Source organism: Lonchura striata, chromosome 4 (assembly GCF_046129695.1).
Source record: "Lonchura striata isolate bLonStr1 chromosome 4, bLonStr1.mat, whole genome shotgun sequence".
NCBI lineage: Eukaryota > Metazoa > Chordata > Aves > Passeriformes > Estrildidae > Lonchura > Lonchura striata.
In genome coordinates, this window is record NC_134606.1 from 69,529,937 (window position 1) to 69,555,217 (window position 25,281).

Sequence of the window (25,281 nt, forward strand, 5' to 3'; positions counted from 1 at the left end):
CGCGGGGCCTGCAGTCGCTCCCCGCCCCGCGCGTCCGCCCGTGTCTGTCCGTCCGTCCCTCTCCGGCCGCCCCATCCGGCGCGGCCGTGACGCCGCGCTCGCCCATTGGGCGGTTCAAGAGTCGCGGGCTACTTGAACGGCGCGGGCGGCTCCAGGCGCGCCCGTCCCGGCCCCGCCGCTCCGGCCGCGCCGTCCCCTCCGCCGCGCTGCCCCCGCTCCTGCCGCGGCCATGCTGGCGGAGCAGGAGAACCAGGAGAACGTGCCCCCGCCGGCGGCCGGCAAAGCCGCGGCGGCGCCGCCCGCCGCCGGCACCCGCGTGGCGCTGGGGCTGCTGCGGGGAGCGCACCAGCGCGCCGGGGTCCCGCTGCAGGTGAGGATCGATCGGCGGGAGCGGGGGGATGCGGAAGGGGCAGCGCCGCTTCGGCGCGGCGGGAGCTGTCAGGGGCCCGGCGCTGACGGCCGCTCTCCACACAGGCGGCGCGGGGCGGCTGCGAGGGCCACGGAGCGGCGGCGGGGCTGCAGCAGCACCAACACCAGCCCTTCTCCATCCATGTGGACGAGCCCGATGGGGAGCGGGCGCCGCGGCGGCAGCGGGGCGGCCCGGCGGGGCAGAAGGAGGAGGCGGCGCTGGGGCTGCGTGCGGCCGTGCGTGTGCTGGGGGAGCGGCGGCCCCTGGCTCCCCTGAGCAACGCCCTGGAGCTGAGCTTCGGTACGTGACACCCCGGCCCTGCTGCCAGGATGCAACAGCTCTTCCATGCGGCTGAGCCTCTGCGTTCTTATCCCCTGCTATTTTAGGCCGTTGTATACTTCGTTACTTTAGTACCTCATGAGAGAAGCTAGATTACAGACAAAATCAACCCATAAAGCCTTGCCCTTTGCTACCATTACGGAGTTAGAAGGGGACTTTACCCAGGCGGATGCCAAGATGTAAAAGGTTTTTCTGCCCTGTTTTGAGCCCTTACCAGTATGTGAAAAATGGGAACTGCCAGATCCATCTTCTGTAGCACATGTCTGAATATCTGGGGGCTGATTTTCCTGTGACCCACTTATGCAGGCTACAAAAAGCTCTGGCACGCCTGCCCCGTTGTAAACCACAATCTAAGCTTACAGGATCTGCATCTATGTTACAAGGTAACAGAGCATGCACTGAGCACTACATATTTGCAAGAGAGTTTTCCATCTCTTTATTCTTAGCGGGAAGAAGAGAAAGGGGAAGGGGAACCTTCCATTTTGCTGTAACATTTCACTTCCATAGAGCCGCCTCAAATCCCAGTCCAGCTGAGTGAGCCTGCACAAGGTTCCCTGTGTTGTGAGGAAATGATGTGATGGTGCCCATTTTAACATGGCTGTTATCCTCTGCCTAGATTCCCCAAGTATTATGGATATTTCAATAACCTCAGAAACAGAAGAGAAAGCACCAAACGTTAATAACGTGCCAGACTATATCAATGAAATCCATACGTACCTGAGGGAAATGGAGGTGAGCTGCTGTCCTTTTTTTATTTGCATACAGCCCACAGGGGAAGAGTTTGGGGTGGAGAAATGTATCTGAGCATGAGTTATCAAGACAGTGACTAAATTAGAGCTTGCTAGAAAGGGAGAAATAAGAGCACGGGACTCGTTTATTGTGCCATGCACAAGCTGGAAAGCAAGATTACAGAAATAGAACTTTCTGATCCTAAATTCACCAGTGTTTACTTCTGATTTGTTAAACTGTGATAAGCGGAGTTTAAACAGTTGCTTCCCTAGCAGCACGTGGTCCAGCCTCAACTTTATCTGTCATCTAAACCTACAGGTGAAGTGCAAGCCCAAAATAGGTTACATGAAGAAGCAACCTGATATCACAAACAACATGCGGGCTATTCTTGTGGACTGGCTGGTGGAAGTTGGAGAAGAATACAAATTACAGAACGAAACCCTGCACTTAGCTGTAAATTACATTGATAGGTTTCTTTCTTCCATGTCTGTTTTGAGAGGAAAGCTTCAGCTTGTGGGTACTGCAGCTATGCTGCTCGCATCGTAAGTGAAATTGCTTCATTTCCAGTTCCACCTGCTGGTTTCATACAGATGGAAATCTTGTGGCTGTTCCGTTGCCTAGAGCAGAACTAACTTGGGAGGGCTTCACACTAGGATAAAAATCGGGAGTTATCTACCTAAAAACTTGGCAGTTACCTTTGAAGTTTGCCCCTAAAGTGAGGATCCATTACTTCCAGCTGCAGCAGCTGGCATCTAAAACAGTATTTGAGGAAATATACATAAGGCATGTGAAAAGCAAGTTGTGCTTGTCCCAGTTACTAATTTAGTGGGTTATTCTGGAGTTGCAGTGACTCCAGGTACTAAATTCCTTAGTCCTAAATTATCATGCTGTTGTAGCTCTCTAATTTCAAATCCTAGTGATTCAAGAGCTACTGAACCAACTGCAGCAAACGTGTTTGGCACCAGTGCCCAGCTCCTTGCCAAGTCAGAATATAAATGAGCATTTCATTAAATGCTGGTGGTTTTCTAGTACTCAATTATTTACTCATAAACATTTCTCCTGACAGAAAGTTTGAAGAGATCTACCCTCCTGAAGTAGCTGAGTTTGTCTACATCACAGATGACACCTACACCAAGAAGCAGGTCCTAAGGATGGAGCACTTAATTCTGAAGGTTTTGTCATTTGACTTGGCGGCTCCAACAATCAACCAGTTCCTCACCCAGTACTTCCTACACCAGCAGACAGATGCTAAAGTGGAGAGCCTGTCAATGGTAAGTAGGAATTCCTAGCTCAGCCCATGTAATTAGAGAGTTTTATTGCAGGTACTTATTGCACATATATATATATATATATACACACACACACATATATGTATAATGTATAGACCTTATGAATTGTGCTCCTCCAGAAGTGGTGCCCACTGCTGGAAAGGAACTCCTATTGCCACTTTCTGTCTGGGATACTCCATTCTTATCAGAGGCTGCCACTTGGCCTGGCTCAAGCATGCAGCCTTACTCAGAGCAGGCAGAGATTAATGAACTTGAAATTGGGGCTTGATGCACTGCTAGGATACATGTTTCCCTCTCTTATCTACAGTTGTCACACCTACCCCCACATGCTTTGGCAAAAAAGGACTTTTAGTTTGGTTTTTTTCCTCAACCAGCAGCAAGCTCTAAATCCAGAGGCTAATTTCTAGAGCAGAGCACAGATAACATTTCAGCTGTAGTTAAAGTAAATCCTAGCTATGTGGTAGGTACCAGAGGGCCTAAACACAGGCCTTTGTCTCGCTGTGCATAGGTCAGACCCAACTACAGGATTTCCTCTAGTTCTTACGTATTTGTAAATATAAAATGTGCTGGGAAAGCATGTGTTGGGAATGCTGTTTGATAGTAGCTAACAGGAGGCGCTTAAAGAGAAAGTAAGGGGGAACTGATAAAAGGTGTCTTTCCAACTGATGGCAGGATTGGAAACTCAAGTTAGGGTTCTAATGCAGATGTGAACTTTTGGAAGCAGATGATTCCCTTTTTCATTTCCCTTTCAGTACCTGGGAGAGTTGAGTCTAATTGATGCTGATCCTTACCTGAAATACTTGCCATCAGTTATTGCTGCTGCAGCATTTCATCTGGCAGATTACACACTCACTGGACAAACCTGGGTATGTAGCACTCCAGCATGGGCCTTCACAAGCCTCTGTGTGTTCAGTGTATTTGTACACAGTTCTGAGTGCTGGGCCTGGGCTGCAGGAATTGTAGCCCTTTCGTATTCCTAGGCTGTTAATGAGGGATTGCTCCCTGTGGCATTTGAAAAGTGGGATGGGGGGGGGTGAGGTAAATATGGTTAAACAGGAAGCTAAAAACTACACCACTGGTGATCAGCATAAATGAACGGCAACGTTCAAATTTCCCTCTCCCTTTCTTTTTTCCCCTCAGCCTGAATCCCTGTGCAAAGTAACTGGCTACACTCTTGAAGACATCAAGCCTTGCCTCATAGACCTACACAACACCTACCTCAAAGCAGCCCAGCACACACAACAGTCCATAAGGGAAAAGTACAAGAGTACCAAGTGAGTATCTGTGGAGGTGTTAAAGTCTGAGTTGTCCAAGCATGTAACTGCCTGGCAGGGTATGGAACGTATCTTTTGAGTTTTCAGGCAGATTCAACTAACCAAATTCACCTCTTCAATGAGAGAGTAACAACACTCCCTGAGGTTTTTACATGGTGTTCTGTTGCTGCCTGAACTGTCAGGTAGAAACTGGAGGAATTTTCTTGGCATTCCTACAGTTAGTGATACCTAATGCTCCCGAAAATCTGTGTGGGGCATGGCAGCCAACAAGCCCCAAAATATTTCCTGCCTGGCGGGAAATGTGCTTTGCTGCAGTTATGCTGCTCTTTGTGGCAAAGAGGACTTGAGCAAGATGACATCCTGCTTCTTTTGTTCCCTCTCTAGGTACCATGGAGTATCACTCATTGACCCACCAGACACACTAAACTTATTGTAATAATCAAGAGACTGATCTTTTTAAGAGATGTATATTACCAGGAAATGATGTACAGTTTTAAACATGGTTCAGGATTCTAGATATGATCACTCAGAATATGAATACAGGCTTTGATGACTTCAAGTATGAAGTTTAGTTTCATGTGGTTTTAATGTAAATCTTTTGTACATGCAATCTTGTTAAGAGTTTTAGCTGTGTTTTTATCAAAATGTTCTCTTCAGGCACAGAATTAACCATGCAGACCACGTGAAGTCTGAGACTGCTTATCTAATTATAGACTAAATGTTAATATTAGAAGTGCATTATTATAGTAGGGCTTTTTCTCCTTCTGGGTAAGAAAGATTTGGTCTCCACAGAGTATTGGTAGCATTTTATACTGTCTAGTTTAAACTGAGACTTTAGAATAGATCCAAAACATTGCCTTAATGGCTACAAAACTGGAAGAAACTCTATGGCCACGAGGAGAACTCCTTGCTGGAACCGACTCATGAGGCTCTTTAGGACGTGCCCCAGTTGCTGTATAATGCAGTGCCAGATCTTCATCAGGGGAAAAGGCTGAAGCTCTGCTGCAGGGACTGCACAGTTAAAACCCCTGCACCAGCTCATACCTCATGCTTCCACTATGCAGAAAATGGTCTTGCTGTCAGTATTTTCTGGTCCAAGTGCAAAACCGATACTAACCTAAACCCATGGAGTTCCCACTGATGTGTTGGCTGTCCCAAAAATCCATCGACGCCTACTGAGAAAATCGGTCTGCTTGCCTTGTGCCTCTTGAGGAGTGGTGGAGGGATTAAACTGCAGTGGGTGAACTGCTGCTCTGTGGCCTCAAGAGCAGGGAGTGTCTTCTGACATGGATGGGCTGCATGCAGAACAGCAGGAATCCCGTACGCCCCTCACACTTGGGAGGAGCTCCTCTTTGGCACACAGCAAAAATGTGCCATGATTTTGCTTAGCTCTGGAACTGTTACAAAAGCAAACTGGCATTCAATGAGCATTAGATCAAGTGGATGTTTACCCTCAACCTGTGTAAATGGAGTGATGCTGCCCTGTACCGCTCTGTTTGCATGTAAAGCAGCGAGTGCATGGAAGTGGGCTGAATTGAGCCATTTTCAGGTTGGCTAATAAACAGCTTTTGTATCTGATGTTAGTGGTCTTGCCAATAGCTTAAAATCACTGAGGGGTAGTGCTGTCATCTTAAACTGGCATTCATTTCTAAAGCCTTTTGGCAAGGGCTGCTCTGTGAAACCTGTGCCTCTTCGAGTTGAAGTTGAGTCTGCGCTGTCTCTGGTTATCTGCGCACCCAGCAGTATGAACTCCTCCTCACAGCTGTTAGGGTATGGGCTGTTTGAAGTATTTTTTTTTAAATCGTCATCTCTGTCGGGCTGAGCCTAGCAGTTAATGAGAAATAACTCTATGTCTTACCGCAGCAACTACAAAGTTACTACTCTGCCCCCACCCTTGTGCTCCTGCCTGAGCCTTCCCCGAGCCACCACGACTACAAAACCAATAGAGACGAGTAGTGGTCAAAATTCTGGTTGAAGCAGCAGGAGCAGCCTTTTTGGCCAATCTGATCTTAGGATGCACTTGGACTTTTATGCGTGTTCTAATGGTTAATGAGCTGCTTTCCACTGGCCATCAGCCTTCTAGATTAATTTCAGTGGGCTGCTGCCGAAATGCTAAAATGAATTTGGGACAGCCTGTGCAGTGTATCATGTCTGGCGCTTGGTCTTGGAAATGTTTTAACCTTGCAGGAGAGAGAGTTTATATAGGGAGGAATGTTTTTCACTGTTTGTGACCTTGGAAGGGTAACTAGCAATGTTGACTGGTAGCAATTACTTGAAGGTAACAAGCTCTCTTCCTGGGAAACTGGGTTCTGCCTTCCCCTTCCTTTCTGTGGTGCATTCCAAGACCACTGAAAAATATCAACATTGGAGGGGCAATTTAAAGGAAGCTTATGAAGTATTTTCTCCAGAAAGGGAGCAAGTAGCAGTACTTTAGGTGAAAAGACTTCAGTGGGTTTTAGTATTAATTTAGTGCTTCATCAAAGAGCTGTGCTCCAGTTTCAATAGAATTTGTGCCCTTACTGTTCCCATAGCAGAGAAAAATTCTTTCATGCTCCCTGACCTTCACCATTATCAACATGACTTCCTCTGCAGCCTAACAAAAAATCTCCAGTCAGGGGCTGGCATCTCTGTCCAGCATGACAACGTTCCTCCTTCCTCAGGGCAGCTCTTGCTTCTGCTATTAACTGCTATCTTTTTCCACCTTCTCATTTTCCAAAGTTATTATGGCAAAATTCCAGCTTTTGCTTCTAAGCCTTGAACAAAATATCCCAGGTTGTACTGTACTACTGTTAAGCCTATCCAGGTTAATTTCTAATCCATTCCAACTAAAGGCTCTAAGGAATATAGGGATGTTACGTGTGAAGAAGGGAGCAACAACAGTGCAAGAAATACTGTTCTTTTTTCTGAAGAAGTTTACAATCTTGTAGTACTCCAGAACTAAGAAAGAACTGCATCTTCACCCATTTTTGTACTCGGAACAGTGACTTTGGGTTGGAAGAACTGACACTAAGAAAATGCACTGGTTTAGCTCCTGGAGATAAGAAGCTTTGTGTGTTGGTCTCCTCCTGAAAGAGCACAACTTGAATCACACTTTGCCTGGCTGGGAGGAATGTTATATACATTTGGTTTGGGTTTTTTTACATTAACCTGATTTGGGGAATGTAAAACCTGCAACAGTAACTTCTCTCCTGTTCATAGCTCATGTAACACTGAGGTCACCTGTAAAATAGCCCTGCTTCACTCTGTAAATACGTGTGTGTTTCCAGGGTCACTTGTTTGTAAACAAAGTGCCCAGATCAGGCATTTTGCAATCCTCCTTGTCTCTCTGTTTTGCCTGATCCTAAATTCACAGCATAACTCTCTGCCTGTAGTTCAAGAAGCATTCCTGTCTGTTGCATGTAATATTTAATTAAACTTTTAAAGAAATTCCACTGCTTAAGTTCTGTGCTAGTTTCTGAAGTCCATGCATTTCTGGTGATTTTCATACAGAGCAGTTTGAGTGCAAGGTAAGATGTGGAGTAACAAGGACAAGAAGGTTTTAATCACAGCGCATTGATTTTCCCCTGTGAAGAAAGCTCAGCTAGGTGTTTTTGCTGCAGCTGGATGCCAAACCTAGGATTTCAGTTACAGGCACCATTTCTTTATTTAAATCTGTATACAATCGTTTAACATATACGTAAAAGCAGAACGAGATATTGGGATGGGAGGAAATAAAATTATCTACAAAAATAAGCTCAGTAATAATACACCAAAATCCGTATTATACAGCATTCCTGCAGGAGGGATGATGGCTTTAACGAGAAGTTCTCTTCTTTCTTCTCCTTTTGTTAAATGCTTTCTTACTTGGATTTTCTTGTTTGGAGCTGGTCTGTGTTCTGTCAGCAAATAACAGTTGTATCAGAAACATACTGAACCGTTTTTCAACTTGGCAACTACCCTCCACACCTGGGGCCAAGGTATAAGTTAATCTTTTGAAAGTGCACTAACAACAAGGGTTTCCATGGGTACAGCAGCAAATCTCACTTCTCGGAGGTAAAACTCTACATCAGCTCTAGTGCAGCACACAGAATGTCTGCAGCAGCTCTAAGGAGCCATTGACTGAGATCCACTTGTATGCTCTCACTCCCTCTGGAAGGACTAAAATGAGTCAAATGGCCAAAACCATCTCAGACAGCTGCAGGCCAGCCAGGCTCTGGCCTCTCAGGACAGAAGAGATTTAGCCTAGATTTAAACTTCCTTGCTCTCAGCTGTCTCTGTATTCTCTTTGATCAATTGAAATCTTTCTCGGCCTTGCCAAAATCCTGTCCTTCCTGGAAGTACTCCTTACAAACTTTTCCCCCTCCTAATTCCACTTGCTGGTTACCTTGTTTTCCGTGGTAGTTCCTGTGGTTCCAGAATGACGACTTCTTCCTCCTCGCTGTCAGACAGTACAATGGGTTCATCTAGAAAACACACAAGCCCCACCAACCCCAAACTGCTGGTCAGTGTTGTACAAACAACCCCTGTGAAAAATAACCACAGCATTTTTAATGAAACATCTAGAGGGGTTACTGATTGATTTGGAGCTCTCCCTATACTACAGAAATCAAGTTTTGAAAAAGAACTGACTGGGTCAAGTGGAATTAGTAACTGTGTAAAATAGCTACAATGGTTCTTTCTTCCTTTGGACCTTTCACATTTTAATGATGAACTGTTTAATAAAGTGATATAATAAGATCTGATATTAAGAAAAACAAATACTTACCACTCTTAGTTTCCCTCAGTGTACTTGTATCCTCAGTCTCCACTTTCTCGCATTCAAAAGCAGCTGCCTCACTTTCACCTTCCTCTTCCACTGCTTCTTCCTTCTCAGATTCTTCAAGGTCTCCCCAGGAGCTCTCTATTCCTTCCCCAATCTGGGCTGTCCCAGGAGTGTGCACTACTGGATTGGCAAAACTGCAGGAGTTAAGAAAACCTTGGTGTTTGCTGGTAAAATTCTGAGTGTGCAATACTGGATTGGCAAAACTGCAGGAGTTAAGAAAAACCTTGGTGTTTGCTGGTAAAATTCTTTGCATTCTGAGAGCAAACCAGATGGTTTATAAGCTGGGGAGAACAGCCCTAAAGGGGAGTTCAGAGTGCCACTTCTCCAGTCACTGTAATAATCACAGTTCTGACCTCAGCTTTGCACTTTAGGCAAGGAGTTAGAAACAGACTGAACCAAGACCAGGATGATGATGATGAGGATGATGATATTTCCTCCCAAGGTTATATGCCTACCTAAGCTATGAGGAATATTAGATGTGTGTTTAGGCTGGTTTTCCCCTGAGCAATACCCTGGAAAAGATACACTTCTGAAGGAGGGTCAGCTTTAGCAATGATTTCTCCAGCCTGTTCTTCCACGTCGTTGGTGTCCACAGCAGCACTCTCCATTTTGAAGGCAGTGATCCTTTGGTTGGGGATGGATTCCGCAAAGCCGAACTTCCCCCCTTCTTTCCTGGTCATTCAGCAACAGACATTATTTCAGGATAAACAAAAGTTGCTTCTCTTTTCAAGTTCAAATATACAAACACTTGCTCTTTAAAACAAATACAAATGAAGACAATTTGCTGATGGACATTAGTTTTTTACTACATTTCTTAAAAACCCCCATTTCCATCCCTTCCCAAAACACTCACCTGGCTTTTTGGTCATTTTCCAAGGCTTTCTGAATCAGTTCTGTTATTTCTGCGACCTTAACAGCTGTTATTTTAGTGCATCTCAGAATCTGTTTGTTACACATACAAAAACCAGTTTACAACCACGAAATCAACACGTTTTTAACTGAAACTATAGAGCATCATAAGAATCACAAACATTTAAATCACAGGAATTTCAAACACTTAAAATATAGCACCCTTAGCATGAAGGACTGGATTCATTGAGACATACAAAAAGTTAGCAGCTTCCAGAGTGCAACTGGAAATAATCTGCACATTTTTTTCAGCCAGATCACAGGGAAAATAAAAAGATAAATATCTGACCAAAAACTATGCATTTTCTACACCCCTTCAGCAGCATGGTACACAGTACTATGCTCTTCCACTAAAAGAAAAAATACACAATCTTTTCCAATAAAATCAGACAGTTAATTGGTTTCTCAGCTTCCAAATGTCATGGATATTTCCACATCAAGACTGCAGCACAGGAACCAGTCTATACACCACAGAAGGACTGATCAGAGCAAAGGTTTACCTGATCTGGCAGCAGCATGACCACTCCACTGGACTGGATGGTACAAATTTCATGGTGTTTATTCATGGCAATTACGAGGAGCCCATCCATCACCCGCTCCTCACGTTCAGTTGGGTCCACCAACAAATAGGTCCTAGAATCAAGGTTTGAAATATGAGGCAACAGTAGAAATTCGAGACACCTTACTACCCTTAAACACAATTAAACAAAGGAGTTGGCAAGGTTTATACCCCTTATGTGGGTACATAAGACCTCAAAATCTTACCCTTGATGGAAGAAGGCAAAACTGACACAAATGGGCATGTGGTGGATACTCAAGGGGACAGGATCACGTTCCTCAGGAGTGTACTTGGAAAGGAATTGGCCCAGAATACAGTTATTTATTAAACTCGTTTAATTTTAAAGTGACAAAGAAATTTCAGGAAATTTAAAACAGAAACAAAAACCCAGCTTACCACAGTTACTTCCTCTCCTTGCACAGACACATCTGGCCTGCGAAAATGACACAGAGCTACAATCCCTGCTATGCTGGCAGCATCAGTGATGTTGCCATCATGGTTTAACAGGTGCATGTCCAGCCGAATTTGCCAAACCTGACAAAAATACAAAAAATACAAAACTGCTTGATTCTACAGAAATTAATTTTTCTTCAAAACTAGTTCATCTTTTTTGAAACAGACAAAGAACCAATATATTTTCCCTAGGTCTTTGACTAAGAAGATTAGAGATCTAGGTATATTTCAAGAGACCCACTGTGCCAGATTTAATTAGGACAAAATATGCAGCACTTCAGCACAATTTAAACAACATTCTGTAGGGTCCCAGCTACTTCAGAAAGCCTATGCAGACATGACAAGTTAAAAATACCTCTCAAATCAGATGAGTGGATCTTTACATTAACCTAAAATCAGTACTTCTACTATCCAACACAAGACAGAGACCAACTTAAAATTGGACTATATGTATTTTTTAGTTTAAACCCACCAGGAATGAAGAAGTTTTCCTACCTTTTCACCAGCAACAACGCAGAGAGATTCAGTCTCAATACATTTGGAATCTCTGAGGCATCGCTCCAGTAGTCTGTTCAGTGACACCAGTAACTCAGATTGTCTGTTGGAATAAAATTAACCCAAAGTCAATACGATTACAGTGGCTTTTATGCCATCCCTGTTTACTCCTTTTAAGACATGCATTACCTGCCAGGCTCCAGCCCAGGTGCAGCCATGGGTGAGAGCTCCAGATTGAAGAAGAGCACACCCTCTGTGGGTCGACTGGGCTTAGGCGGAACGAGTTCACACGAGACCTGTGCAAGAACCCTGCCAAGGCAAATAAACCACCAAGTCACAGAAAATACCAGGGAAAATCTAGAAACAAAACACATACTTGGGGAGAAAAAAGCATGTGGTTAGGGTTTTAGTTTGTAATTCTCACTCCTGACAGTTTCTCGTTCAACATCTGTCAAACATTATTTAAAATCTGGTCAACAACTGAAGGAGCCAAATGTTAAGAACTAGAACGTACTCCTGTCTTTTAAGACTAAGAATTGACTCAAACACATGAGAAACTGTAATGACATATTTATGTAAATGCACAGATTTCACTTTTACACAGGCAAAAAAGGGTTGTTTGGTCTGGGGAAGAATGCAAAACGTGAGACCACTGAATAAACGGATGAAAACCTGGGAACAATTCTGCATTTTATAAATTATTTGTAACTACAATCATCACGGAAACCCCATCCCTTTCCCGCTTCCTTCCTTTCCATCCTCTCCTCTTTGCTCCCACCCTTGAAATACTAGGGCTTTAGGGCTTGAAAGGTTAAAATCTGTTTACAGAGATGTCTGCAGGCAGGGGAACCTCAGGCTCTCCTTGGCCCGGGGCCCGCGGCCGAGCCCCCGCGCCCACCTGGTCCTGCCCAGCTCCACCATGCAGCAGCCGCGGTCCGCGCCGAAGGAGACGCGGATGTTCCGGTAGTCGTAGCACTGCCTCCCGTCCAGGCGCTGCGGGAACACAGGGACACACACATGGAGAGGGTCGGTGCGCCATGCCCGCCATGCGACGGCACCGCGGCGGGGGAGGCGGCTCCCGGCGACAGCCGCGCTCCGCGGGCGGCGGGCAAGGGGATGGGGAAAGGGATGGGGAAAGGGGCGGGGAGGGGGGTGCTGGCGCCGCACCTTCTTCTCCTGGATGGCGCGGAGCAGGAAGCGCCGCTCGCAGTTGGAGAGCGGCGTCGCCTTCATGGCCGCGCCGTGAGGGGGCAGCGCGCGCGGGGCACGGCGCGGGGGGGGAGCGCGCGCGTCATCGCCGCGCGCCGCGCGTGCCCAGCGCGCACGCGCCGCGGCGTTGCCGCCCCCGCGCGCGCCCCCTCAGGGAGGGCGCGGCCCCGAGACTCCCGTAGCCGGGCGGCAGCGCGCTCTGCTTGGGGAAACTTCCTGCTATCCGAGCTAAACCTGCCCCCACTCAGCTTCACGCTGCTTCCCCGAGTCCTATCCCTGGTCACCAGAGTGCAGAGATCGGCATTGCCCCTCCGCTCCCCCTCCCGAGGATGCTGAGGTCTCCCCTCAGTCTCCGCCAGCTGAACAGACCAAGCGCCCCCAGGCGCCCCTCACACGGCTTCCCCTCCGGGCCCTTCAGCACCCTCGTGCTCTCCAGCAGCTCCCTGTCTTTTCCTTACTGCGGTGCCCAAAACTGCACGCAGCACCCGAGGAGAAGGCGCGCCGGTGCAGGGTGTGAGGGTGCGCGCCTCAGCGCCTCGGCAGCGACAAATGGTGCCGGAGTGCCGGTCCTCAGGAAAGCCATCTGGAATTTAAAAAAAAACAACCAAACAAACAACAACAACAACAACAACAAAAAAAAAAAAAAAAAAAAAAAAACACAAAAAAACCCAACAAAAAAACCGCACAAAACATGCATGCCGGACATTTCGAGTGGTTAACACTATTGTGGTGCCCAGCCCTCCAGGTGCGGATGCCCCGCGGCACCCGGGCTGCCAGCAGAACATCCCTCCCTGCTGTTCTGAAATGTTGCCCGTAAGTAAAAAGGCCTTTACAAGTGGCTTTTATGCTTCGTTTGAGCTAAAACGAGAAAATCTATTGTCTTCCCACCAATACTAAACCCCAGACACTGGCATATTCCACACAAAAGTGTTGAAATAGCTCAGTCACGCTGTCTTTTCAAGCCTTGTTAATACACTACAGTTCTGGTACAAACTAAAATGTAAGTCGTGTTTCTAAAACTCACAAGTTTGTGCTAGTGAGGACAAGTGCTGCCTGATTTTCCCATGCTGGTTTTATATTTTCAGTTTAGGATAAATATCATCACAAATAATAGGTGTAAGAAAATATCTATAAAATTACAGAAAGACACTCCTTCTCCAAGGACAAAAATAAGCAAATTGCCCTTGGAGTTTTACTGACAATTTTTACGTGGAAATTCTGTCTGATTTTACTTTTTTGGTGTGAATTTGGCGACAATATTCATTAGCGAAGGCTTGGGGTTAAATTCTGTAACTCTTCAAGTTTACTAACAGCAAATTTGGAAGCGTTTTTTTTTGTTTGTGGGAGTTGTCCAAACTACTTTACTCTTCGTCAATTACAAAAATATGTTAATTTCAGCATATATTGAGATTTCTGCTTGAGGTGGAGTGGGAAAATTCCTGTTCCTGCTCTCTCAGTGAACTGTTAAGTGACTCGATCTATCGGGCTGGCGGAAAAGCACGTTTTCAAAAGAGAAGGTGGTGGTGATGGTGAACTTCAGTGGGAGCTGGATGTAATTCCAGGGGAAATAAGTCATGTATTGGGGCTGGAAATCAGCTGCGTCCCCTTTGATCCACACAGTCTTCTTCACACAAAGGCTACTTTGCAGCTTTGGTGCTTGTACATGTGCTAAGAAGGGTAAAGAATTTAATGGACAAATTAAGGAGGCATAAAAACACATCATTGGAAATCTGTAGGAGGAGGGTACAGAGAAAACAAGATCAGTATAAATGGTTAATGAAATAGGAGCTGAGTAATTTCTGTGTTTCTGAACAGTGAGGGGCAGGGCTACAGTGGTAATGAAATAATGGAAATACTCTGGGTATTCAGAAGGAGTGAGTGTTGCACCCTGCAGAGTGAATAAATGAGCAAATAAATCACAGGTACTTAGGCTAAAGCAGGAATTTTTAGAAAGAAGATCGTGATGATCTACTGTGCCCACATGGAAGTGTTTCTTCATTTGAGCTGAATGCTCTGTGGGCTGAAATGCTTGAATTGGATTATTTTACTGAACCGAGCCTGGAGGGAAAATCGCATTTGAGGACTGGAGAAGAAAACCAAACTGCATCAGAATCTCTGCATCTTGACAGCAAGCTGCCATTGATTTTTATAGCCTAATCAAAATAAATAAGAAATTGACCTTCTCTTTCCATCTCAGCCTTAACTGCAATGTGCCTTTGCTGCTTGGCTGCGAGTCCTGCTCATTGACACATATCATCCATGCATGACATGATGTATGCAGTGCTCCAGCTGATAAGGTTATTTGGGAAGAAAGGCTCTGCCTAGATGTAATAATGTAATTTATAATTTGTTTTTATGATGAAAGTTCCAGGGGGTGTGGGAGGATGGGCAATCCTTGCAAGCAGCGCTGCTGGCAGAAGTGAGGCATGAACAGTACCTCCTGCTGAGATGAGGAACAGGATATTCTGGCCAGGATCCAGTGAAGCACTCAAACAAGCTCTTTGTCTGAAGCACCTTTGTCCCTTACGTATTAGAAGGAATGTGTCACAGCTTCCAAGGCTAAAATATAGGAAAGGAGTTGCCTGGTATATATGCTGAAATAATTTTATTTAAAAATAAATTTAAAAAAAAAAAAAAAAAAAGGGAGGGGATCCAGAACTGCCAGGAAATCATCTAAACACCATCTTAAGGCAAGTTGGTAATAACATCTTCATCTGCTTGCTGAATGCTTGCTCGATCATGTTTCCATAGGCTAGATTTCAGAGTAAACCCCAAAATATTCTTGCTGTTTCCACCTGTACTTTAGCCTTCACATCACCTCTTGGGGTTTCCTGCTCTCATGAAAGAAGTTTTTTGCTCCAAAGGGTCCTGCCAGAAATTCTGAACCTGTAGACAGTGCTGCATTGAATGAACACTGATTCCCAGCTCTCAGCAATCCCTTGGGGAAAGTGGAAAGTGTTTCCAAGGCTGGATGCCAGGCAAGCAACAAAGTCAGAGGAAAAGAAGTTACACTTCTCCTTTTATTTGTCTCCACACTCTGCAATTTCCTTGTCTCCAGGCAAACTGTTTCAATAATTTCTATGGATTCAAGTGAAACCAGTTGCTGAGTGAAGTGTCATGCTAAACCAGAATTGTTACAGTTTGAGTTGAAGGCTCTGAATATACAAATCAATGTCTGAGTTCAGATTTTAATGTGGTTTAAGATTTTCAAACCTTTTAGAAGCATCTTCAAATTCTCTTAAGAAGCAACAGATGTCCATGTTGAAGTAGAAACTGTAATTTTGTTTCATGGGGAATAGGCAAAAATAGACCAAAACTGTTGCCTGAATAAAAGCACTTTCTCATATCCTAATCTTAAATATTACTTGACAGATAGGTTAAATACTGGCTTGAGGCAAGAGCTCAGGAGTGTGAAAATGAAGTGAATATCTATTTGGAAGCTGGTTTTTTTTTTTGTTGTTGTTGATGTTTTTTTTTTCCTATTGGAAAGGTGCCAGAAAATGTTTGCTGATACCACATATTGACAGTCTTACAATACAGAGGAAATCCAGAGTACTGACAAGCTTACTGACATCTGATCCCTAAGAGATAATAGCACGTTTAATAACATTGGGGGATAATCAGATAATCAAGTTGAACCATTAAATCAAAATGGCTTTTTTTCCCCCAATTATTTTTCCTGCTTATTCAGCTTCCAAGTATCTGTTACAGACCAGAAATTAATCTTGACTGCCTTGAAATGCTGGGAGTCATAATCTTTCTCAATCAAGCATTTTTGTTGTTCTGTATGGAAAACCTCTCTTAAAATCTTGATACTAAAATTCTCCATTTAAAACAGGGGATGCATCTTTTTGTTGACTCAGCTGATTTTAAAGGAAATTTCACTTTTAAAGTTGTATCTTAGAATGCAGGTGTTGTTAAAAGATAGAAGTGTGGTAGAGAAGTGTCTCCTGTTGTGTAGAACAGCCACCCATCAGTGTCTCGTGCACAGAAGCAGACTGTCTCACATGAAGAATCCTCTGTGTACCACATATAAATCTTAATCTCCCCATATTTTCCAAAGATCCCAATTCTTCATTCCCTGCCCAGAAATTCTTACAAGAAAACTGCTGTGAGTAGTTGAATTCCTCGTAGTAATACAAGCAAAATGGGAAAGTGTCCAATTATTGTGTCAGAGACCACAGAGCACTGGAGAATGATGGGTGCTGGCCTTGCCTTTTTCCACCAGGTAATGTTTTTTACAGTATGGATAAAGTTGTCCGAATGATGTGTTACTTCAAGAAAAGGTAAGTAAGTGATCATTTCCCCAAATTGCCTCAAATTGTTATATTGAGCTTTATTGTGAAGTATTATGCAGAGGTTCAACAAGGGTAGAAGATTTGGTGTAACATCATCACTCAATACATATTTGTCTCCTTAGCTCAGATTTGGAGGTGATGCTGTACTTATGTTAAGAAGTTGGGAGTCTTGATGAAGTTTTTTTTTGATACATATTTCTTTAGAAAACAATACACCTTCTCAGGCCCTCACAAAATTTGCAGTATATGCAGCCGCGCTCTGTGAAATTTCACTTCCCTGGCTTATAAATCTGTGGAGGCTTTGGGAATATGACTTGAGCCAAGACAAATCATACAGGGCAGTGGAAAGATGGTACCATGAGAAGCAGAACTCATGGTGGGTCCATCACAATCAAATTGTTCACCAAAATCTGAGTCAAGCGGCCAAAACTCAGAATAACTTTCCTACTGCCACAGCAATACCTCAGGAGTGCTTTTGCTCTGGGCCAAGGGCAGGGGTCTCAAATGTCTAGAAGAGGGACATTTTCTGGTGCCGCTGGAGTTTGGAGCTGTTTGGCCTGTGCCGGTGTACGGCGACACGGGCTGGGGAGGCAGGGCGGATGGGTACGTATGTGGGCATTTCATTCTGGATGGGAGGTTCCGACTCGAGGTGAGCCACCCCAGGAGCTTCTCCGGCTAGTGACAGTGGTCAGGGCATCGTTTCTGTGACAGGGGACCTGTGCCCAAGGCGCAGGGACAACACGCGGCAGCTCGGAGCCCCGGTGCCCCCTGCACCCACCGCCCCTGCCGCGGTGCTCTTCTGCCGCCGGGGCTGCCCCGGCGGGAGGTGCCGCAGAGGCGGGGGGTGAAGGCAGGACGGGCTCCGCGGCCCCTCCGCCCGGTGCCCCTCTCTGCCGCAGGGGAGGAGGCTCGGCCGCCGCCGGCACCGGCACCGAGCGGTCCGCGGGGAGCCGAGCCACGCCGCGGGCGGCATGGAGTGGGAGCTCAACCTGCTCCTCTACCTGGCGCTGTTCTTGCTGCTGCTGCTGCTGCTGCTCCTCCTGCTGTGCCTGCTCCTCCGGCAGCTGCGGGGCTCGGCGGGAGCAGCCCCGCGCCGCCTCCCGCCACCCCGGCAGCCCTGGGCTGAGTGCCGGGAGCCGGGAGCTGGGAGCCGCCCGCCGCCGCCGCCTCGGGCCGCCCCCAGGTGAGTCCGCGACGCGCAGGGAGGGTTGGGGGCCGCCCCCGGGGCCGCCTCCGCCTCTCCGCGTCCCCCGGGAAGGCACCGGCTGGGTGCTGCTCCGCCGATGCAGCATCCCCTGTCCTTGACCGTGCTCCGGTCCCCCGCTGTCTCTAGAGTAGCTACGTTTGCCATGTAAAATTCAGGGGAAATTTGAAGGTGCGCTCACCCTGCAGCTTTTACTCTGTAAGAAAGTATTATAAAACTCCCCTCAGGCTCTCTTTGTAGAGGAGGTTATGTGGCTTTCCTTTGGCATACAGAGATCCGAATTTGACCCGATTAGAGAATTTTTAAATGTAGTGTTTTCCAGTGCAGAAGACACTCATCTTTTAAAACAACTTCTCCCCCCACTCCCCCAATTTCAATTACATCTAATTCAGTTTTCCTCCTTTTACTCCACAGGAGCTATTCCATCATATAGCTAAAATGCCAAGTAAGCTTCACTCCCTGTAGAGTGGGAGCAGACCTGGCAACAGCCCATGGCTGACCCTACCCCATCTCTGATGTCCCCCAGGGACCACTTTGGCCCCAGCACAGCAGCTGCTGCTCTCCAGGTAATGCCTGGGGCTGGTGTGATGTAGTGTGGCTGAGCAGCCACCTCCTGCTGACTGCCCCCATCCTGTGCAGGGCATCAGGGGAGGCAACTTGGCCACTGGGCCTTTAGGAAATTTGTGTTTGGGGACTTTAGGAAGTTAATGTTTGGGGCCTTTGGGAAATTTGTGCAGACCCTTGGCTGCAGATCTTTCACACCATGTTTTTTTGATAGCTCTCTGGGACCAGGGTGTCTTTCAGAGAGTGAGCTTAAGTGAACATAGGTTCTGACCTGTGCTCACTCTGGTGAGTTTCTGCACCATGGACAAAGATGGACAGACACCGGTTTGTCCCTCTAGGAAGGACCTGTGGAGAAGCTAAGAATAGGTGCCATCAGCTGTGTAGTAAGCTTGGCAAAAAAAAGTATTTTAGTGCTATAGAGCTGGTGTTCTTGTTTAAAGTGTGGGGTTTAGGAGTTCTTTAAGCCTCATTTAGATGGCAGCTGTGGGGGTGGTGTGGCTGCAGGCAGCCGGGTCCCCAGCGTTGCTGTGGGGTGTATTTTTACAGGGCAGGTTGCTGCTAATTCAACAAGTGCTTCTCAGTACACGATCTGCCTGCCTCACTCCTGCTGTGCATTGCTCTGTTACAAGGCAGCGTGCTGCGAGCATGAGGACGCTGTTGGAAGGAACGTAGGATATTCCAGCTCTCCAGCCCTTGCTGCAGTGATCTGAGCTCTGTTCTCCTGCTCCTGCTCGCTGCTGGGAAACTTGGCATGGGGGAAGAGTCTGCTAATGATGCAGGGGTAGTTACAATCAAGTTGGAGAGGCCCTCCTCCAGAGGGTGTTTGCACTGCCCTGGCCCTTCTTCCAGCTGGTTCACTATGGCTTTTTATTTCAAGCTTTTGAAATTGTTACACACTCTGGAATTTAGGTCAGGTCTTTTTATTTGCATCATTACAGATCCATCATCTCTTACACAGACTGTCCACCCAGACAGTCCCACTTGGCAGGGGCTTTGCAAGACATAGGACATGATCTTTGGGGTACTAGTCCTGGAGGTAATACCATGCTGCCTCACACACCTTGGGCCATGAGGATTTGCTGTCTGTAGCTCCTCCTAGTGCCTGATGCCCCACCTGCCCTCTCCACTCTTGGGTCTTTTTTTTTTCAGTCATGGAAAAATGATGAGAGAGCAATCCAGTGTAAGTTTCCCTGTCAGAGACCATCAGCCTCTTATCTCTATGGTTTTCTTGTTCTTCCTCTGTGAAAATTGTGGGAATGATTTTGACCTCACATCAGTGATTAGAAAGAATGGTTTTGTTCAATTAATATGAGTAGCCATAAAACTGTGACACATATTCTGCATGAGCACCAAGAGATTACCTTGAGAAGGTGACTTCAAAGATAAGTAGCCCTGAAGTGCTTAAAATCTTGAGAATGGTTGGGGCACTTCTAATAACTTGTGTTGCAGAAGCCCTTCATACTTACTGTATTGCATGGAGCAGAGAGAGTCTGATTTTTGTAATGACTTTTTACAAACATGACTGACAGGGCAATTTCTTTGGAAAATGAAAACTAGTACATGATTCTTCTCTGACTTACAAGCATTTTACACTAACAGTGCAGGAGAAAAGTTTGTGGGGGCTACTCAGTGAAACATCTGCAGGTCAGAGGATTATTATCTCTTTGCTTTGTCTTGTTTTGGCACTAGTACTGCATCTCAAATGTTGTCATCTCACAAATACCTACAGTACAGCAATAAATGTCTCAAATTCACATGATGAGTGCTCCATGTTCCAATGCTGTCAATTTGGAAGGACAAGCAGGGCAGTTGTTTGGCATTACACACCCAAGTGGCATCAAACATCTGCTCCATTCAAACGATTTTCCATTTCTTGATGTGTGTTTTAGGGCACAGCTGTGGAGGCAGCACTTTCCCCTCTGCTGGTGTGGTCACAGGGCAGGAAGGTGGGTGGATATTTGGCTCTTCTGTGCTGGTGTTATAGGTGCTTTGTTTTCCCAAAGATTGATGCTGCCAATCCTTTGATTGATCCTTTTGCTCAGGAAGGAGGGCAGGCTACCCCTGTGCAAAGAGCTTGTCCCACTGTCCAGAGATCTTCTAGGAAGTTTTTAAATTCCCAGTGTCCCACCTTTCAACAGAAGGTGTACACCATTTTGTTTAATCAGTGATGAGGGGCAGAAGCAAACAAAAAGCTCTAAAAGATTAGCCAGATGAATCATGGAGGGAAGATGTAAACAAGCTGCAGGGTGAGATAAATACAAGATGGAATCGTTAGTAGGAAATGACTCCAGAGCTCTGCATGTTGCTGAAGTGCACAGGCACAGGTATCCTGGAAGGGGGCAAGGTTTCCCTTTGTTCATCACTGAGGTATTGGGACACCTCATTACTGGGCCATTGCCGGCAACACCAGAGGGAAGTCAGATAAGAGCCGTGAAAAGCCTTTGGGGAATCCATAAGGAAAGAGTAAAACAGTTAAATATGTGTGCTTTTGTTAGCTGGCAGCTATAGGGCAACCAAATAATCTGCTAGTATTTGAAAGCTACAGACTCTGAGGAAGAAGATAATTTATTTAAATCTGTAACAAGGCATAAGAGAATAGAGATAGGGAATACTAACATTAAAGGCAGGAGAAAGTACTTGACAACAAGGTGTGTTAATTCAAGAGATGATTTCCCAGGGAAGTCACACAAAGCTCGATGTTTGCCCCTTGAAAATGAGACTGTCACTAGAGCGAATAATGCTGTGCTTTTATGAAGAGGCACTATGTTGTTACCTCTGTTCCCATCTGTAGATTAAAAGACATGAAGGCTCATTGGACCAGAACAGTTCCCAGTGAGGCCTGAAGAATTATGCCAGAAATGTCCTAATTTGGTATTTACAAAGGCTCTAAACCAAACACAGCGATCTGTTTATTTTTCTGGTGATTAATCTGGTGTATTTTCACAGTGACAGGTAGTGGCATAGCTCCACTCACAGCCACAGCTGTGCAAGGCCTGCTCAGTACCTCTAAATTTTTGGCATTCCTGAGAAACTCTCTACTGTGTTGCTTCCCTTCAAACGTTGTTACCTCTTTCAAATTCCACTTTGAAAATCCACCTCTGTGAAGGGCTGTCAAAATTCTGACATTCATTTAAGATCTGTTTTGAGGTGCCTTGAGGGGACTTCAGCCAAAGCAGGTTTTCTCTTCAGGTGTATGGGCACATCTGAGCTGACAAAGCTTTCAATACAGAATATAATGGTCCATCTTATTTGGACTTACAGAAGAAATTTATTATTACTACTCCTACTACTACTGCTACTTTGATATTTTATCACATAGTAATGACTACAAGTTTTAGAGAATGGGGAATATATTGCTTCATGTAGTTACAAAAATTGAAGTATTAATCAGTTCTGTGAGAAATCTATATAATTATTAGAGGAAATTTATGGAATGCCTCACAAATCCAAATGTTACAGGCTTTCAGTGTGACTTGCAGTGAAATTCAGCAGCATGTGCTTCAGGTGACTTCTCTCTGAAAATGCATATCCTATTTTGGTCCCAGAAAAATGAGCATCTATTTTGATTCCAGAAAAATGAGCATCTATTTTGGTTCTATTTTGATTCCAGAAAAATGAGCATCTTCAGAACAGATCTTGTCAGTAGCAAGGGTATTAAAATGGTATTTTGCATTTTTTAGTAATCAGATACAAAACGTACGTCCTCAGTCTGCTTATTATTTCAGTCAGTTTATTATTTCTGTCTTTATTGGGGGAGTTTAATGTAATTTTGTACTTTTTCTGGATGTGTTGACAGAAACAGCTCTGCAAAAATGGTTAAAAGACAAGACCCTATTTGCTGAAGAAAGCAGTTGATAGAGAAAAAAAAATAATTTTCATTCCAGCGTTTGTGCACAAGGCTTTACTTAATCTCTGTGTGTTAGCAAATCATCCTTCTGCTTTTTCAGTAAGATTTAATATCTAAAAGCTGAGTTCACTGCCAGTCTGCTGTGCTCACCAGGGCACACTCACACCTATTTAACACCTGGGAAGTGGTATGTGCTGGCTTATTAAAATTTATGCTGCATTAAGAAGCTTGTCAAGAAGCAACTCTCTGTGTTCAGGCATGGTAATGAAGTTTTCAGAGGAATCTGTTCTTTTGCCAAAGATCACCCATCTTTGGTAGAACAGGTTTTGCTGGAGCCTTGATTGATTGCTGCAGACAAGTTTAACTGCTCTGCTTGGAGAAATGATCACTGGTGTATGCTTTCCCTCCTCCTTTGGGGTGATTGATGTATTCAAACCAGTCCTTTCTACACGACGTGAATGCCAGGTAACATCAGACGTGGCAAGAAACCTTGATATTCCTGTCCTGAAAATGAAAAAAGCCTCCCAAAAACTCTCAGGACTTCATGTTATGAGAGCGTCGCTGACTCCTAGGGCTATGTCTGTGAGCCCTGGGGAATTCTGATGGCCGGGGAATAATCCATGGGGGGAGTGAGGATTGGCAGGAGGTGGAAGTGGAGCAGAACAAAACACAGGTGTGGCCAATAGAGGGGTGTGGGGGATCAGGCTTGTTTACTTGCAGCTGAGGGTGGAAACACAGAGGTTAAAAGCACTGGGACAGGCACCTGTGGGTCTTCTGGAGAGAGAGGAGGGCTGGGAAGTGATGTCCCAGGCGTTGGCTGCTGGCCTGGGCAGTAGTGATGCCCTCCAGAGCAACTTGGTGGGTGTCTGTCAAGAGAAGCCGGTGAGGATGGAGGGGCCCAGGGCAGAGGAGATCCGGGAACAGCAGGTGACATGTTGATATGTATTTTGCTATGCTGGGGTTATAGGTTGTAGGAAAGAGCAGGGTATGGCCCTCCTTAGAGGGTGAAAGGAAATGTGGACGTGGGGCTTTTTTGTCTTCTTCAGCCAAACAGTTCCCAGGTTAAAGGTGAGGTCTTACAAAGCAGGTGCTGATGAGGCCTCTTTTGCTTTTTAAATCTCCCCAGCAGTTCCATAGGGGTTTTGGTGTCTGCATAGAGGTTTTTCTGTCTGTCCTGTGAATACAGCATAGCAACCTTTTTCTCAACAGAGGGGTACCATATCTTGGGTTGATGTGCCCTCCTTTACTTTAAAATTGTGGAAATTAGACAGTATATCTTCATGGTCTTTTCATAAGCCCCTAATGAAATAATTTTAAGAGTGCTGGTAGTTGAAGTGATGTAAACGATTTCTTTGTTAAAATGCACAGTGTGGGTAAAGTAGACGTCTATGAATTTTATAACTCTGCTTTAGTGAAGTTTACTTTAATGGAGTTGTCTGTGTCTGTTGCCCTGATTCACATATGAACCCCTGGAGACTTGTCAGCTGTCAGAAATTTATGGATGTTTAGTAGAGGAATTAGAGGTCTGCAGTATGTTGTTGTGCAAAGAATAAGCATGCAGGAAAAGAGATTAATTGGTGCTCTGCCTCAGCCCTGTGTTCACGTACCTCACTCAAACCTGCCTGAATTCAATCACCTTATCCGTGGCTCAAAAAAAGAGGGAGGAAAATGTGCTGTACCTGGCCTGTGTGTGCCTTGCTTGCTCTTTCCTGCCTGCTTTTTTTTGGCAAAGCACTGTTACCCTAATTCCCCAGGTGGGGAAACAGAGGCTTAAAGTAGTTCTGAGCAGGGATACAATGCAAGCCTCTGATGGGGATCTCCTGTGGGGAGTTTGTGTGCCTCTCAAAACCTGAATGTGGGCAGTGACCCAACTGCCTTAATGCCCCTGGTGGCTGAAGCCAAAATTTTGGGTTCCTGGAGCTGAATACAAATGGACTCAGACCTACTCCTGCACTCTTACCTGACACTTTAATGCAGGTCAGAAACCCAAAAGACTGCTAGAGAGTGTGTTATAATTCCAGATAAGAAAGCTTGCAATTTGGCCTTCAGTTCAGGGGGAAAAAAGACCACTTTTCCCTTTGTTCTGTTGTGGTATGGAAGGGCAGGTGAATCTGCTTTGGGAAAAAGCTTGTTTTGCCCTATGAGTAGCTGGTTACCCGGAGTGCAGTGAGAAAATTTGTTTAATGCACCTACAAAGGTCCTCTCCTCCCTGTGATAGCTGCTTGGTGGCCTTTACTTGTGGCCCTAATCTCCACACAAATTTCCTTTTCAACCTCCTGTTTCTTCCACCAGTTCTGTAAGTAACAGCAGGCTCCATGGGAAACACAAAGATTTGACAACATTTTAGGAGTAGAAGACCTCGAGCATCAACAAATGCTTGTGACAGGACAGAGCTGTGTGATGTGTAACAAACTCATTTGTCTGCTTAATCTCAGCATGCAGCTCTGAGAAACCAAGTATCACCTGGGAGTTTCTATAAAAATAATTTAACTTTTAAAGGAAATGCATAGTCGTGGAACTGTGCAATTTCAATATAAACAGAAATTTAAAAGTGTTCTTTTGGTTTTTTTTAAAAAATCTTGTTCTTCCTCTTTAGTCCGGTCCTTTGAGCATGTCTGGATTTCTCATTCACTGTTTGAAAGCTTTTTACTTGATGTAACTTATGAGTATCATTTTTTTTTTTTTTTTAAATAGTTTGCTTGGCCAAGATCTGCCTTGACTGTAGAGATCTCATTGTTATAAAATCCTTCCCCTTTCAGCTTTCCGTTGAGGGGAATTATTTGAGCAGTTGAAAAGTACTGAAATGCTATTCAGTGCTAACACAGTGGAAGGCATGAAATGCTTTTATGAAGTGTGATGATTTTGGTTGCAGTCTCTGCTGCAGTAACCTGACTAATTGAGA

At 45.3% G+C, this 25,281-nt stretch overlaps 2 protein-coding genes across 3 annotated transcripts; one reads left to right on the forward strand and one right to left on the reverse strand.

The window, feature by feature from the left end:
* Positions 1-229: 229 nt before the first annotated feature.
* CCNA2 (cyclin A2) lies at positions 230-4,697 on the forward strand. Its single transcript, XM_077782592.1, is given in 8 exon segments — positions 230-469; positions 472-709; positions 1,365-1,480; positions 1,796-2,019; positions 2,544-2,748; positions 3,519-3,632; positions 3,907-4,040; positions 4,425-4,697. Coding segments are annotated over 8 exon segments (1,323 nt in total). The 3' UTR covers positions 4,477-4,697.
* Positions 4,698-7,658: 2,961 nt separating this feature from the next.
* On the reverse strand, positions 7,659-12,531 carry EXOSC9 (exosome component 9). 2 transcript variants are annotated; one of them, XM_021554942.2, is made up of 12 exons: positions 12,425-12,531; positions 12,156-12,250; positions 11,447-11,566; positions 11,258-11,360; positions 10,706-10,843; positions 10,516-10,598; positions 10,251-10,383; positions 9,695-9,783; positions 9,367-9,513; positions 8,785-8,975; positions 8,404-8,482; positions 7,659-7,915 (listed from the first exon to the last, which is right to left on the reverse strand). In XM_021554942.2, the coding sequence occupies exons 1-12, from the start codon at positions 12,488-12,490 to the stop codon at positions 7,834-7,836; spliced, it is 1,326 nt and encodes a 441-aa protein (XP_021410617.2). In that variant the 5' UTR covers positions 12,491-12,531; the 3' UTR covers positions 7,659-7,833. The 2 variants fall into 2 exon arrangements, with proteins under 2 accessions (XP_021410617.2, XP_021410616.2); XM_021554941.2 differs by having other exon boundaries at positions 8,785-9,044.
* Between the last annotated feature and the right edge of the window lie 12,750 nt (positions 12,532-25,281).